Source organism: Xiphophorus hellerii, chromosome 3, assembly GCF_003331165.1.
Source record: "Xiphophorus hellerii strain 12219 chromosome 3, Xiphophorus_hellerii-4.1, whole genome shotgun sequence".
Classification (NCBI taxonomy): Eukaryota; Metazoa; Chordata; class Actinopteri; order Cyprinodontiformes; family Poeciliidae; genus Xiphophorus; species Xiphophorus hellerii.
In genome coordinates this window covers 13,948,796-13,965,258 of record NC_045674.1, presented here as the reverse complement: position 1 = coordinate 13,965,258, position 16,463 = coordinate 13,948,796, and the positions used below count along the sequence as shown (strand labels likewise).

General features: G+C 41.9%; 1 protein-coding gene across 3 annotated transcripts in view; it reads left to right on the top strand.

Moving 5' to 3' along the window:
- grin2db (glutamate receptor, ionotropic, N-methyl D-aspartate 2D, b) overlaps window positions 1-10,701 on the top strand; it is a 98,077-nt gene extending 87,376 nt beyond the window's left edge. For 2 of the 3 annotated variants that reach the window (XM_032559085.1, XM_032559084.1), the window contains exon 16: window positions 801-10,701. In XM_032559085.1, coding sequence (XP_032414976.1) covers window positions 801-3,998 — 3,198 coding nt within the window. In that variant the 3' untranslated portion in view covers window positions 3,999-10,701. The remainder of the gene's footprint in view (window positions 1-800) is intronic. The other variant, XR_004338767.1, reaches the window with a different exon arrangement.
- The last annotated feature ends 5,762 nt before the right edge of the window (window positions 10,702-16,463 follow it).

The following is a 16,463-nucleotide window of genomic DNA, read 5'->3' as shown; positions in this document are numbered from 1 at the left end:
AGATACAGTTGATCAGAGTAAATACAAAAAATGTGTCCTTGGGTGACTTTTGCCAAAATGGAAACAAAATGTTGCTTGACTTTCTTTTAACAGTGGCTTTACTTCTTGAAAATTGTCCATTAAGGGCAGCTTTGCAGAGTGCACACCTTATAGTTGTATCATAAAATCTCCTGCAGAATCTCTTGCCTGAGCGGAGGATCTCTAAATGGATCTGCAGCTCTTCCAGAATTACCATGTGTCTCTTGGCCGCTTACTAAATTAATGCTCTCCTTGCCCAGTTCATGTGTTGATAGGCTTACAGTTGTGTCATATTCTCTCCATTTTCATTTAATGAATTGAATAGGGCTCTGTTAGATGTTCAAAGCTTTGGACATTGTTTTAAATTGCTTTAAATTTCTCCCCAAGTTTATCTCTGATCTGTATCTTGCTTTATTTAAGGATCAGAGTAAAGGGGGCTAAATACAAACTCATGTCACACTTTTCTGATTCTTATTGCAGGACGTTTTGAAAATGATGTTTCTCTCTTTGCACTAGACAGTTATAGACTAATTTGTGTTGTTTATAACTTAAAATCAACAAATGCATAATGTTGGTTGATTCATGGCAACATGTGGAAAGGTTCAGAGGAATCTTGTAACACCATATAAGGCACCGTAGATAAAAATAAAAACTATTGAGATAGTACCTATTAACATTTTTTGAGAAAAATGTGAAGCACAGACTTTAGTTGAAACTAGAAGATGTATTGGAAACAGTATTTTATTTCAGTTTTAATCCGTCATTGTTTCTCTGTCTCTTAGGGCATGTACAGCTGCTGCAGTTTTGAGGATGAAACAGCACCAGGTGGATCTAAATCTTTGCCTTCACACCACCACACAGCAATGGTGACTGTTCCATCACAGCCACATGTAGTTTCAACAACTGTGACCAACCCAGCAATTGCAATGGCGCAACAGCAGCAACAACCACAACAGCAGCAACCACCGCCTGTCTACAAAACACCTCTACCAGGCTCTCCTCCCACTGTGGTACATTCTGGGTCAGCTCTGGGTTCTTCTAACCCCCCCATTGCTGGTGCCCCCCTCCCTTGCTCCACTTTTCTGCCTAGACCAGATCGAAGGTTGGCAGTAGTGGATCGCTGGAGGTTGCCTAAAACTGCTACAGCCACCAACCCCATGGCTGTAAGAGGGGGCATCACTGACATGGGGCCGTTTGCTCAGAAAGTTCCACAAAACTGGGCTACAGCTGCTGGAGGGGGTGGGGGACTCGATGGCTATAAGAGATATTATGGTCCCATTGACCCTGAGGGACTGGGATCCTGCATGGATCAGCAAGCAGGGTCCCAGACCCCCAAGACTATGCCAAGGGGCCACCCCCAACCCCCTCCAGCGAGTGTGGCCTTCTATTCAGAGAAGAGCATGGACCACGGGGTGGGGAAGAAGGTGGTGGGAGGTGGCGGTGGAGGTCAGGGGAAAGGGCCTGTTAAACCTCTGGGCACCCCCAGGCTGCCTCCTAAGAGTCAGGCCCCTCTACCTCCTACACCTCCACTGCCACATCCCTCTCCCCCTCTCCCTTCATCCTTCTGGAGAAAGCGGAGGCCCAAGAAGCCCAAAGAGCCTGGGGGACCACTTTATGAGAACATTCTGCCTCTGGGGCGAAGGGGAGGAGCAAGAGATGGAATGAGGGAAGGAGGAGGAAGGAGGACCCGCCCGCTTTCTCCTCCACTTTCACTTCCTATACCAGTTCCACTGAGCCCCTCCTATACTCCTCCTTCTCCTTCTGCATCTTTGCACTATATGTCCTCATCCTCCACGTCAACCACCTCATCAACGTCAACGTCTTCATCTGCCTCATCTTCCCGCTCCACCTCTCCCACCTACTCTTACAGCTCCTCCGGGAGCACACGGGACAGGACTGGAGGAATTGATGGAGAGGACGACGACGATGATGAAGATCTGACAGAAGAGTCAAGTCTTCTCCTTGGGAGGGGAAGAGAGAGGGAGCGCTCTATCATTCGACCACGTTCCCTTAGCCACGGGCGCTTGCCACCACCAATTCCCCCCAGGAAACCACGCACATCTTGGGGTGACAGAGAAAGAGAACGAGAAAGGGAAAGAGGCGGGAGCCAACTGTCTCAGCTTCAAGAGTGGTGGGCAAGCTGGAGTGAAAGAGAGAGGAGAGGAACAGGTGGAGAAACTGAAAGGCTGAAAAGGGAAAAGAAGAGGAGGAAAGAAAAGGAGAAAGAAAAGAAGAAAAAGAAAAAGAACAAAAAGAGAAAAAAGAGAGAGGAGAGAGAAAGAGAGCGGGAGAGAGAAAGAAAGCGAAGGAAGGAGAAAAAGAAGAAGAAGAAGGCATTAAAAACAAAGAAAAGGAAAAAGTCTACTGGGGGAAAACGATCTGAGCCGGAAGAAGGAGATGTAGAACAAGAAAGAGAAGGGGAAGCTGAGAGAGAAAGAGATGAAGGGATAAAAGACTACTCTTCTTTTTCTGCCCAATATGGGAGCACATTTGGAGAGAAGGGGAGAGATTCATGGGAAGGAGACAGAGAAAGAGGTAGGGGGGAAGATGGCAATGACAGGGATGAGGAGGACAGTGGAAGAAGTAGGGAAAGGTGTCCCAAATCCTCACACTCTCATAGACGTCGAACCCCCAATAAGCGCTACTCTAACTCTAATAAGTTTCCTACTTCTGTTAAATTTTGGATGAATGGAAGAGGAGATAACTCCAATACCACTCCAGTATCCCTTCATCCACTTCTTCCATCATCCAAGCGGCGAAAAAGTGGAGGGATTGACAGAGAAGATAGTGGTAGAGTTGGTGAAAGACGTCCTTTGTTAATGCATTATGAAAAAGAGAAAGCACAGACAAGAGAAGGGCTGTCTTTCCATGAATGGGACTCAGATGATAATGATGACGATGATGAAGATGACGATGATGATGAGGAAGAGAGAGACAGAGTGAGGGAGCGGGGAGAGGACAGGGGAAGGAGGGTAGGTAGAGGGGCTGTCTCTGAATCTGAAAGGGACAGAGGAAGGGTGGAGGACAGCTACTCAGATGAGGGATCTTCAGGAGAATTTGGTCGTTTTGAAAGATACTGGGAAGAAAGTGCAGGAGGCACTGGCACTGGGATTGGAGGCATAGGTGGAGGAGGCTGGTTCTTTGGTACCTATCCCTCCAGAGAGAAAGGGGGAAGTATCAATAGTCGAGATGATTCGTTACTGGGAACTCGAGCAGAGGGATGGATTGGTGCTGATTTCTGGGGATCTGGGCCAGGAATAGGTTGGGCATCTGGTGGAGGGAGTGGAGGGCTGGGCTCACAGTGGCCACCACCCCCGACAGCCTTCCCTCCACCTAGACGATACTGGTCAATGGACAAAATTCCTGTGAAGGGAGAAAAAAAGTGGAAGAGTGGTGGCGGAAAGAGAAAAGGACGAAGCAGGGAAAGACTGGATGAGGGAGGACGATCAACTCTGTGTTCCTGCAGCCTTTTCCCACAGCCCCATCCTTATCCACATCCTCATGGTCGTTCACAAACTTCTAATTCCAAGAGAAGAGCATCAGCACTTTCCCATAGCCAAGAAGAGCTTCTTCCCCACTGCCACAGCTTCAGCGGGGGTTCTCGTCCCAAACCTTTGCCTCCCAAACCAGATTCCAGTCAAGCCAAATCAGGCAGCCAATCTAACCTCAGCCTCAACACACAGCCGACAGACCATCAGCCACAGCCCTCACCATCACCACTGCAGCAGCCATCCTTGTCACCCACTTCGCTCCCCATGCCCATCGTACCTCCATCCTCCTCAGCCTCTGTCTCGCCACCAGCAGGGGTAGGAATGGCAGGTCCGGCTCAGGCTTCAGCCAGTGCCAAACTCCAATATCAGAGACTGCGCTCTGTGCCTCAGCCACGGAGGTTCTACTCTCCCCACCTACCACTCAAAGCCAAGAGCCTGTGCTCACGTCGAGGGTCAGCCCACTTTTCCAGCCTGGAGAGTGAGGTATGACAGGGGGAGACGAGAGAGGGAGACGTGGGAGCAAGCACCAGTGCTGCTGAAAACCTCGGTGCCATGGCAGCTGGAGACAGGGACGACACCAGAGAAATGGCTGCCTTGGTGACCTTAGGTAATCGGTTAGCAAGCATCACTACAGGAACAAACATGGACAGAGACTCTGTTGCTAACAATACTCTCGGTGAGAGCGACACTACTGCCACCCACTCCATTGTACGCGTTCTTATGAGGGCGACAGTGAGGTGCCACACCAGGGTGAGCTACATCCGTCTGGATGGTTCCTACGATGAAGAGAGTGAAGGTGAGGCTGCATCACCGGGGACTTCGACCCCAGAACTTCTCTTATGCTCAGAACTGAGCTTTGTGATGTCATCTTCGGTCCTTCTCCCCTCCCCAAATCACAACTGTGGATAACAGTAGTCTCCAACTTGTGAGTAATGATGTCATGTTTGCACACATACACATACACGCCTACACACATGCGTGCACACGCACTCACACACGCCTGCACGCACGCAGACACGAAAACACACAATATGCTCAAAACGTCTCCCTCCCTCTGGCTTTGAGTGGAATGAGGAGAGACCCACCTTCTCTCAAAAGATGCCAGTGTTTGGTCATCTTCTGGCTTCCTGTCCTCATTGGCTGATGGCTTTTGACCTGGACTGGTGGACTGCTTCTTGGTGTCTTCTTCCCTTTTTTAAGATAAGCAATGCAGTCACCTCTCGTTCACTTTCTGCCTGCTCACATTTCAATGGACAGTGAGCACAGTGCTACTTATTTGCCTTTTGGCCTCATGACACCATCAGACCCATCTAGCTCTACCCCAGGACCATCTATATGATGTCATGTTTTACTAGATACCCTTTTAACCAGTCAGACTGAACAGGAACTTCTTTTTCTCTACTGCGTTGGACCTTGTCATGACACCTCTGGTTCAACTGGAAAATATTACCAAGTATTAAAGATTTTGAACAACAAACTCATCAAAAGAGGAATAACAACATGAAGAAAAAAGACATGTAGCAGAATTTCTTTTCATGTCTGTCTATATATTTATTTTTTATTCAGACCTCTCTCCTTATCCCCTTCTTTTTATTCTATTAATATATTTCTCTGATTGTGTTAGTGTTTTAATAAGTAGGAGGCTGGATGTGGCTAGTGTTGGAAGTGGGAATGATTTCCAAAGCAGTGCCAAAATTTCACCCAAATTTTGAACTTCAACAAAATCCTTTTTTTTCTCTCCATACGTGAGCAGCTCTTAACTCAGCCTAATTTAAGTGAATTCAGGAGACGATTAGTGTAATATCTGTAATTGGCACTAGATGGCTGCATAATATTTAAATACAGTCTTTGAAATCTTGGTGCAGGAAGCTGAAGATCATTCAAGTATTTGTAGATGCATTACAGATAGCAAAGAGGGTGCAGCTTTGGACATAATTGGTTCTATGAAAGTGTCCAGTCAGGGTTTATTCCAACACATTTTCAAGCCCTCTTTAGATTTTAATATATGTTGCCACCATTCTGTGTCCTGGTTGAGCCGGTGGATGATGGATTATCTGAAGCACAATTCCTCATTGTATTTTTTAAGATGTGTTGCCACAAGTGTAAATGCACAATCTTAAGGTAACATATTTTGCTGATATAGCTTTTCACGTAATGATAACAAATGTTGCTGGTGTAACAATAAGCTTCACTGTAACCAAGAGTCAAACAGTAAAATACCAAGACACTTATGCTGAGGTAGTCATACGCTTTGTCTTCTATCTTTTTTGGCAAATAAGGCAGAATGACTTACTGTGAATGTTTCCAGGTGCAAACTCAGTAGCTGAGCCTTCATTGAATGCAGTTGATAACTTGTATTGTCAAGATTATTAGATGGCTATTTGACTTAAAGCAATATTCCCAACTTTAATATGACAGGGATGCAATGGCACATCATTCTATTTGCTTTTTGTCTGATTTAAGTAAGATAAGCTGGTTGACCCAAGGTTTAAAATGAACCATACCTTCAGTGGTAGTTAGTATGTAACTAGTTAAGCCCCACCTCACGCTAACCTGGATATTTTTCTGTTTCTGCACCTCCCGTCCACATGCCGAGAGCTTTTCATGAAAAAAAAGTGACTTTTAAGCATTGCAACAGGGCTCACTTTGCACCTGCTCTGTGCAAAAAAGAAGAAAAAAACCCCCCACAAAGCCAGTGGAGCATTTTTTTCTAATGGAATATGTCAGATATAAATATATCTATCTCGTTTTTTCTTGACTCTGCTTCCATTAAATGTCAAATGTAACTGAGAGGAACAGGTAAACAGCTTCACAGAAGAAGCTGTGTCATTGACCTGTAATTGTGTAGGTGGATTTTTTAGGCAAGCCCTTCTTTAGTTATGCTCAGGTTATTCTTATTTTGAACTTTAGTTTAGTTATCCTTGATATCCTTATTCCCTCCTGTTGGAGATGTATAGTTATTACAGCGGTTTTGATTAGATTTTTGCAGATGCAGATTTTTTTCTTTGAAATGACAGGAAATATAGCTTCTACAAAATGACTGAAGTAGGATAATGGGGCCAAAATTTACAGCGCTCAACTTCAGTTGACAAATTCTAGTAAGAAATGCTACATGTTAAAGACAGGGTAGTGAAATGTAGCATGGTACCTTCTGTGCCACAAGCCATCTACTTTTTAGCTGTGCCAGCGCTATTTTCTTAACTTTAGTATACCTACTTCATGTCTCACACTAAGACCAGCCACAGCCCAGCCATTCGTCTATTGTAGTTGAATGTAGCGTTGAAATGATGTAGCAAAAGAACATCTACTTACTTTATAGCTTTTTTTTTTGGATGCTGTTTATAAAGGCTCAAAGGACGGGACAGGGGGGAGGGAAATTACCTGCCTTGCGAGGGGCTGTGCATCGTGTTTGTGCATGTCGTCACAGATCGGAGGGTTAGTCGACCTTTTCACTTTCCCTTTTTTTCCACTCCTTTGCCCTTCTATAGGCCAGACTATACCTTTTATCTGCATACGGATTGCTTTTCTTTTGTACCTCTATGTGTGGGGCAGTTTTAAAAAAAATGTGTTTTAGAGAAATGCGTTTGCTGTTTCCCATCATTTGGAAAAAGTCCCAGACTATTTGCATGTTTCACTGAATGAAATTGTCAAGATTTGTAGTTTGAGGGTTGGTTTAGGTCGGGTTGTAGGTGTACTAGGAAACCAGGACAGCCACTTTTGGTGAGATAATAAGCTCGCTCTGCTCTGCACCCCAGCAGCGGAAACCACGGCAACAGCCTGACTGTTTCCTGTGTCATCGAACACAATTATTTTCAACCAATTAACAGGGCTTCAACCTGGTGTGTCATTGAGCATTATTGATTTCTATTGAGGCACTAATACTTAAGTCTGTGACTGCATGAACACAAATGACTCTTAAAAACCCTCTGGCTTATTTTTTATTTATTTAATTTTATGCTGAAAAAAAGAATATATTGAAATATACTATGTTTTTGAGAATGTACCATGTTATACTGTGATTTAACTGAGATATTTTATTGTATTCAATCATCATTTGAATTCTATCATTTATCTATAAAGAAATATATATGTACAAATAAATATATACATATATATACACACAGGTATATATATATATATTAGTTCAGTTTGGTATATTTGGAGGAAGTGTTAGATGAAATAGTTTTAATGTTTTAGCTTTGTAGCAATTCTAGACACTGAAATCATTTTTGAATTTTGATTCCTCCTATATGACTGTGAAGACATTAGTGCCTGTGACAAAAAAGACAAGTAAAAGTCAAAAACTCTCTATTCATCTGTATCTACTATGGCTATCAGTCCGTCACACCTCTAGTACTACCTAACATTACATTTTCTTGTTTTTTCTTTTGCTTTCTGCTGTTCTTCTCTTCTCTTTGGTTGTTTTATTAACAATCAATGGACCACTCACTTCTTTTAATTTCAGCCACATGGTGGTCACATCTCTTTGTCAATTAACTCTTCCATCAACCTTTGTCTTTCTTTTGTTTTGGATCATGTTCTTTTTAAATCAAATCACCCCTCTGTCTGTCTCTCACTTAGCAAAAAACAGAGACCAGTAGATACTGTGTTCTTGCTCCTTTTGGACTGATTGTTGATGATGGCAATGATGACGATCAACTCACTGATTGATAAAACAATTCATGAACAATGTTACTAGTACTGATGTGACTGACGTGTGTATTTGACGACCACACCACTGTAGCAAGTCTGGGCTGTACCGCACCACCAGCAAGCAAGTGGGGCCTCAGTTTTAGGTCATACAGCCTAAAGTTCTTCATGTTATCCAGCTTACTGGTCCAATATGTTTGAACAGTGTTGAGATTGGTAAATTGGAAGACAAAGCAAAATTGAAAAAAATGGCATGCTGAGGGGAAGTATACCAAACTGAAGTGCGAAAATATTCTTACCCCATGAATATTCTCACATTTTGCAACTACAAACAGCTATTGGTTTTAATGGGAATATATAATGCTTGATAGACCTACAAAAAGCAGTGCATAATTGTGAAGTGGAAGGAGCGTGATAAATGTTTTTGTTTTTTTTGTTTTTCTTTTTTGTTTTTTTTTAATACATGTTTTTGCAAGTAAAAATTATGTGCATTTCTTCATTGTCCTTTTTAATCTGATATCCTGAAATAATACTCAGTTTACTGCTACCACAGAGAAGTATTTTTGGGGGTATGTTTCTACTGGTTTCTGCCCTTGTTTCTTAGCAAAAGAGCTTAATGTCAGCCAGATTGGATGAATAGTGTCTGCAAACATGAAATTTCAAGTCTTGCCACAATTGGATTTGGATTTGGGCTTTGACTGGGCCACTCAAACACGTATGTTTTGATCCAAACTGCTCTATCTGTATGTTCAGGGTCGTCGTCCTGGTGAATCTCCACTTCAGTCTCAAGTCTTTTGCAACCTCCAACACTTTTTACACCCATCAACTCTGACCAGCTTCAATATTCTTGCTGAAGGAAAGCATGATGTTGCTACTACCATGTGTCACAGTGTGGGCAGTGTGTGAAGTTTTAGTACGTTCTTTGGTGTTTGTGATGATGTTTGTTTATAAATATTCTCTGACAAACCTCTTAGGCCTGAGGTATTTGGTTACACTGCTTTTTATTAAGGGCTATCAGAGTAAAGGGGGCTGAATACAAAAGCAGGCCACAACTTTCAGGTAAACATTTTGCAACCACTTGTCAACTCTGCACTGCTTTTTGTAGGTCAGTCAGATAAAATCCAAGTATAATATTTTGAAGTTTGCAGATGTATCATGATAGAATATGATTGAAGGGCTATGAATACTTTGGCATGGCAGTGTAGCAGCAGCTTTTCTGCTGAATATACAAATCTAGACTGGACTGGTCATGCATGGAATATGGTAGATGGTTGGCACCTTATAAAATTATGTTTAATTAGTTAATACTGTCTTGCATGTTATTCCAGAAGCATTTTTTTTAATCACAGATGGACTAAAACAAGTCTCTACAAGTTAGCCTGTAGTTTTTGATGGTGTTTTTTTTTCTTCTTTTTTTACTTTGTTTCACATTCAGCAAAGTCATGATTTATTGCATGAGCACAAGTCAGCGGTCGACTGCAGCTTGACTTTGCGACACTCTCCTTTCCTTACTTTTTATTTCCCACAGTTTCTAAAATGCATACACACACTTTTGCAGTGCATGCATGTTACTACATAATGGACCCATCTGCCGGGATCCTCGACCTCTTTTAACACTCAGCTGCAATTGAAATCAATGTCTCGTGTAGTTTGATTAGCCCATCTGAGCTTTGCAGAAGCTTAAAAATCATTCGATATCAACTCCAGTTTTTTGCCAGTGTCCATTGAGTAACATTTAGTCCACCTGAAGGGGCTGAGAACCTTCACAATAAATACGCCACTTGTTTTGAGTTGTCTGTCTGTGTTTTTACATACCTCTAGTCTGATGTCTTTCCTTGCCTTTTCTCATACATCAGTTTCTCTTAGGGCTGTCAAAATCAATTTGTTTTCCATTTCTGTCACGCTTTCTCTGTAATTCATGTTTTTTTTGTTGTAATGTGCTTTGATTGATTAGATTATCTCTTTGATCAAAAGGGAAGCTTTGAACCGTCCAGTCTAGAACAGTGCGCTCCAGGTCAGTGTAGGACCAGAGTTTCTAAGAGATCCTAATGCAGCCTTAAGCTCATCCCCCCTCTCTCTCTATTGGCCCATGACCTGTTAACAAATATGTGTGGTGCTCCATAACTCAAACAGGGTCCTCATAGGCTGAACTAGCCATGAACTATATCAAGGAAACATAGGAGCATCACACGTAGCGCCTACCAGGTCTTGGGTGTGCATGCTGCACTGCAGAAAGCTTACTCTGTTGCAGCTGCTGTGAGCGGGGCACATATATCTCCCCACAGAAAGCAGCGTGTGCTCTCCCCATCGTACAAGGCCCAGTTTTGCTCTAGTAACCTTGCCAACACCACAGGCCTACTTACAGGTTGCTACGGCGGGTTGCTAGAAGGGTGATGTCGCTCCTAGCCCAGACTGGTTTGGTCTTTGCCCTATTTCAAATGTGTTAGTTTATTTGACATTGTCTGTCTGGGGTGGGGCTGGAGGGTCAGTGCTGCACTTACTTCCTGAGAACTGCTTCATAAAATATGATTCTCTCTAATGATTGGTAGTGGTGCTGTGTCTCATTCCATTTCTTTTGTCACATGCAATTATGAGTAAGAGTTTTTGTGAATGCGTCTCTTCAGTGTATGGTTGAACGCGCCTGTTAACCTTGAGAAGGTATTTTCTGTACAAGCTGTTAGTCGTTCAGACAAAAAAAAAAAAAGAATGTCAGGAAAATCAAAGAGTTGTTTCTGTGGTGATATGACAGTGTGCCTGCATATCCGTGTGTATGTGTGCATGCTTGTGGCAAGATTTTCAGATGTTTCCAAGTTCTTGACAGACTTTTTTTCTTTGATCTTGTAAGAGTGGACCAAATATAATCTATTTCTTTTTTTCCTCAAAGAGACCGAAGCGCTCTCAGCCTGAGCAGCGAGTGACCAAGTCAGAAACACCTGAACATCTTGATGGATGTAACACCACACACACCACACACGTTTTACTTATGAGAGTAAAACATCTTTAGCTTTTACTTTATTGAACATATGTGTTACTTTTAATCTGTCATGTGCTCCCCCCACCCCTCAAAAAAAAAAAATGTATGTATGTAAAAATGCAGCTCAGTCAAGTATAAAAACATGTCTAATACGTACCAAGACTTTGTAATCAGCCAGAGTGCTGAGGGGATCTTAAATGTGTTTTGTTCTGCTCCCTTTGCGCCTGCGATCCACTAATTAGCCATGCTTTGTTAGTATGATGGGTGAATGGCTAATTGCATTGTGAGGCCTCCGTGTGTACATGCAGTAATGACTTAACGCTCTAATAAGATTGAGATACAGGCAGCTGGATCACAGGCTCCCCAAACACTGATCAGAGGTCAGTACTATGCTTTTTCTCTAATGATAATCATAGGAGAGTGTGGGAGATAAGCTGATCCTTGATCTCCCAAAAGGGATTTAGATCGCTTTCATTAGGATCCATCACAAATCTTAGAGGTAAACTTAGATGAATGTGGTGTAATTTTGTTGTAATGTGATTTTTCTGAATACAGTGCTCTCATTCCCTTGTAGAGATGAGATAAACATCTTAAATAAATTAGTCTTTTCCAACAGAAACGTAAACCCAAACTGGAAGATTTAGAAAAATAAAACTTTTAATTTAGGTACATTTATTTTGTGAAGAGGAAAACTATCATATTAAGAAGTATTGTTTAAAAAACTTTATTGGTGCAAAGATCATTAATACTTTGTTCAGTCCCTTTAGGCCAGGGGTCTCAAACTCCAGTCCTCGAGGGCCGCAGTCCTGCAACTTTTAGATGTGCCTCTGCTGCACCACACCTGCACAGAATAATTAGGTCATTAAGGCTCTGGAAAACTGATCTGCACAAGGAGGAGGTCATTAAGTCATTTTATTCCAGTGTTTTGTACCTGTGGCACATCTAAAAACTGCAGGACTGCGGCCCTCGAGGCCTGGAGTTTGAGACCCCTGCTTAGGCATTTGTACAGAAATGTATCATTTCTTATGCTCTCATCTTTACAGCACTTCCCAGGTTCTCTTAAGGCTGGAGACTGAAATGGTCAAAAAGGAATGTTGATAAAATGTCTAGTGGACAAATGCTGCCTTGATGTGGACATGTGATTTTAACAATTCTCCTGTTTGAAAATCCAACGATGAGCCGTTTTCAGCTCAGTCTTTGATGCCATGAACTCTGACAAATTTCTCAGAACCTTCATAAAAGAAACAAGCCCACAGTATCATTGCATGAGACGTTTATACACATATTCCTCATTTGTTTCACCAGTCTGTCCTGCAACAAAGCAGCCACACAGCATGATGTCGTCATTTCTATACTTAAAAGTTGGAATCGTCTGCTCAAGCTTGCAATGGGTGTCATAACCAAACACTTACATTTTTGTTTCATCAGACTACAGAATGTAAGTCTCTGATTGTGTCTGCAAACTGTACAGTAATCTGGCTTTTTATCTTACTTTTCAAGTCTTCCTCCTGTCTGAGTAGCCTTTCAGTCATGTCGAACATCACTGCAAAAACACAATCTTACCAAGTATATAGGTCTAGTTTAGAGTGCAGCATCTCCGTACACTTGAGATAAGAGGAAACTAATGTACAAGTAACTTTTCAGGAACAAATAGGAGCTTGTTTTAAGTCAGTAATTTCTTAATATTTTTACATGCTAAAATATTTGCACTAGAAACTAGACAAAATACTTGGTAAGGTTTTGTATTTTTGCAGTGCATGACTTGTTTCATTGTGTTCTCTTACCAGCTTCAGCTAGCATCTTTAAAATGTATTTTATTTTTGTTCTGGGATGCTGCATCCCAAAACATTTTTGTCTGAGATATAAAACCATCTCTTTATTGAATGCTATTATGGCCGGGCATTTCCCTGGTGTTTATACTACTGCAAAATTATTTGAACAAATGGAAATGGAGTTTTCTGGCATCTGAAAACCAGACTTATGTCAGTCCACAATATTCCAGATTTCCATCTGATCATTTTGTTCTCCAACTTTCCCCCTTGCTACTACATCCTCAAGTACTCTGTCATTTCACTTCCAATGAATCTTTCTCTTTCTCCCTCCCTCTCTCTGACAGACACACACACACGCATAACATATGCATTAAAGCAGATACAGTATGAAGTCACACACTCTTGTGACCGGTGTGTGCTGCATTCCTGCTGAGGTGCAGCAGATTGATTCTGTAGTGATCTGCCGCCGGCTCCCTGGGGATTTGTAACGCATGCCTGCAGCACGGGGCTTAACACCCTCGCTCTCTCTCTCAGTCTTTGTCTCTCTAATTTTATCTCGACGGATTGTCTCTTGCTATGCAGTGCTGTGACTTCGTCCTCCTGCACCTCGGCACCTTCCATCTGTTTCAGGAATCTGCCGCACACACCCTTCATCTTTCAAGTTATAGTTGTGTTCTGCCTTATCATGTTTTACTGTTCTTTTTTGCTAGATCCTACTCCTTGCAGTCTCAGAGGCCTAAGTTTTTCACTGTATTCTGTTGATTTATTTTCTACCGTTTCTTCCATTGGTTCCCTTTGGCAAACTGCACATGATGAATGTAGGCATTTTTCCACATACAAATGTTTATCTTTCTGAAATGTTTCTAAATTCTATATAACTGTCAGATTATATTGACTCAGACTTCACTTTCATGCACTCAGCACATGTGAAAATTATGTTCTGTTTCATTTTTATCATGTGTGCAGGGCCGCGGGCGTCTACAGCTCATCAGCTTGATCTCTGGAGTCGGGAAAAAAACATCCAAGCATCCTTTCATCTCATTCTTTTTATAAGCTACATATCCAGTCTCTTGTTTCTTCTATTCTCACATGAGCCTCACTGGGCCCCAGCCAGAGATAAATGACCGAACGGAGGCACAGCTGATACCACCAAATTCACTTGTGTGTGAGAAGCAAACATTTTAAATGTGTGTGTGCATGTTATTTTTCATTTCATATTCTGTTATCTAGAACCTTGTTCAGTCCAAATTCACAGTTCAGATGGGGGTTTGAGAAGAAAGGAAGGAAAAAGTATATAAGCAGTGATCCAGGATTACTTTCTACATTAGCTTAAAACCTCTGGCTTGATGGCTCCTTTCAGTACATAGAAGTGGCTAAACATAGCAGCTCTAAGCCAGGAGTCTTTTCCATCAGGAAGGAAAAACAATGAGGGTACACATTGTGAATGATAGTAATAGCTTCATTTATTTATTTTCTCCCCTCCAGGGGGTCTTTTTGTGGGCTCTAGTGTCCCTTATATGAAAGGAGGCTGACAGGAGAGGGAGAGGAGAGAAGACATGCGGCAAACGTCGCCGGATCCGGGAATCGAACCCGCGTCAAGGACTCAAGGCCTCCAAATGTGGGTCGCGCTAAAACAAGACCCATTACGCCACCATGGCACGCCCGTAATAGCTTCATTTATGACAACATTTGTGCTAAGCAGTATCAGCAAACAGGAAAACTGAAGGTCTTTCGACCATGGTTATGATATACTACACAAAGAAACATTTTCTTACTTATTTTGACAGTAACTGTAGCCTTAAATGTCTGTCACATAATGCCTGATGTGACTTTTATGCTGGTGCTGTCAGGGTTGTTGATTTCTCTAAATATTATAGCCAGATGTTGCATTTTGTTAACTCCATAAAGCCTTGATAACTGAAAATCCAGTTTGTACATCCTTGATTTTGAAAGCTCATTTGACAGATTTTAAAATACATTTTTGAGTTTCCTCCATTACCATCACATCTAGGCCACTATAATTATTTATGATTCTCCCTTGTTTGTCTTGTGGTGTGTGTCTGTGTGTGTGTGCCACCTGCCCAGCGGGAATTCATCCTAGAAAACTGGGATGAAGATTAAGATATCCACAGACTTTACCTTGTTCTCCTCTCGCCTCATTATCAAATCGCCCCCGTTATCCTGAATTCCCCTGCCCTCTCGCTTTCATCCTTCCCCTCAAGCGCAGTTTGTTCACAACATCCTCTTCCTTCCCGCAGCAGACACTTTAGCAGCCCACAGTTGATTTTAAAAATTTTTTAGTGTGTTGCTGACTGTGGATGGTGATATGTTTCAATGTGCATGGCTGGTGTACTTATATAAGCAAGCTTCTGGATTGATTGGCTGTGAATTCAAATGCACCATTTTTATTGACAGGATCTGACCAAATGTTAGTAACAGAAATAAATCATCCATTTTTCTGTTGATAAAGGCCAGCATCATAATTTCCTTCTCTGGTCCAGGTTTTAATAACAGCATTATTTTTTTTATGGGCATTTGAGCCAAAAATGTGAGTCTGTGTTTTCTATGAATCATTAAACATAATGCAGACTTTTGTTTCTGTTTTTTTTTTTAATTATTTGTTTGTTTTTTGGCAAGCTAAATAAGCTTTACCTTAACGTCCAAAACAATTAGTTTGGTCACATTGTGACTCAGTTAACCTACACAAAATGCAGATTCTTTAATTTTCTTAATTTTGATTGTGAAAGTTCAGAAATATGTAATATTTGACACCAATAATAGAAACTACACACAACTAAACTAGAAACTAATTCACCATTTTCATTAGTTCTAGCTATAACCTTTTATGGTTAGTTTTTCAGATAACACTTTATTTGACGGGTTGTGAATAAGACTGTCATGACACCGTCATAAACATGACATAACACCTGTCATGAACATAAGTAAGTCTTCATGAATATTTATGACTGTTGTCATAAAGTGTCATTTGGTAAATCATGACACTTTTAATACAAAGTTGACATTATTCAGAATGTCTTTGTTATGACAACTTGACATTAACCAAGAAATCATCATCCATCCATCCATCCATCCATCCATCCATTTTCTAACACCCTTGTCCCTAGTGGGGTCTGGAGGTGCTGGTGTCTATTTCCAGCTAACGTTCCGGGCGAGAGGCGGGGTCACCCTGGACAGGTCGCCAGTCTGTCGCAGGGCAACACACAGACAGACAGGACAAACAACCATGCACACACACACTCACACCTAGGGAGAATTTAGAGAGACCAATTAACCTGACAGTCATGTTTTTGGACTGTGGGAGGAAGCCGGAGTACCCGGAGAGAACCCACCATGCACAGGGAGAACATGCAAACTCCATGCAGAAAGACCCCGGGCTAGGAATCGAACCAAGGACCTTTTTGCTGCAAGGCAACAGTGCTACCAACTGTGCCACTGTGCAGCCAAAAAATCATGATCTGACATAAATTTGTTATAAAAGTATTACTGATTAAACTTTAGCTTTAATAACATAAAACTGCATCATTTTTAATTTTTTTG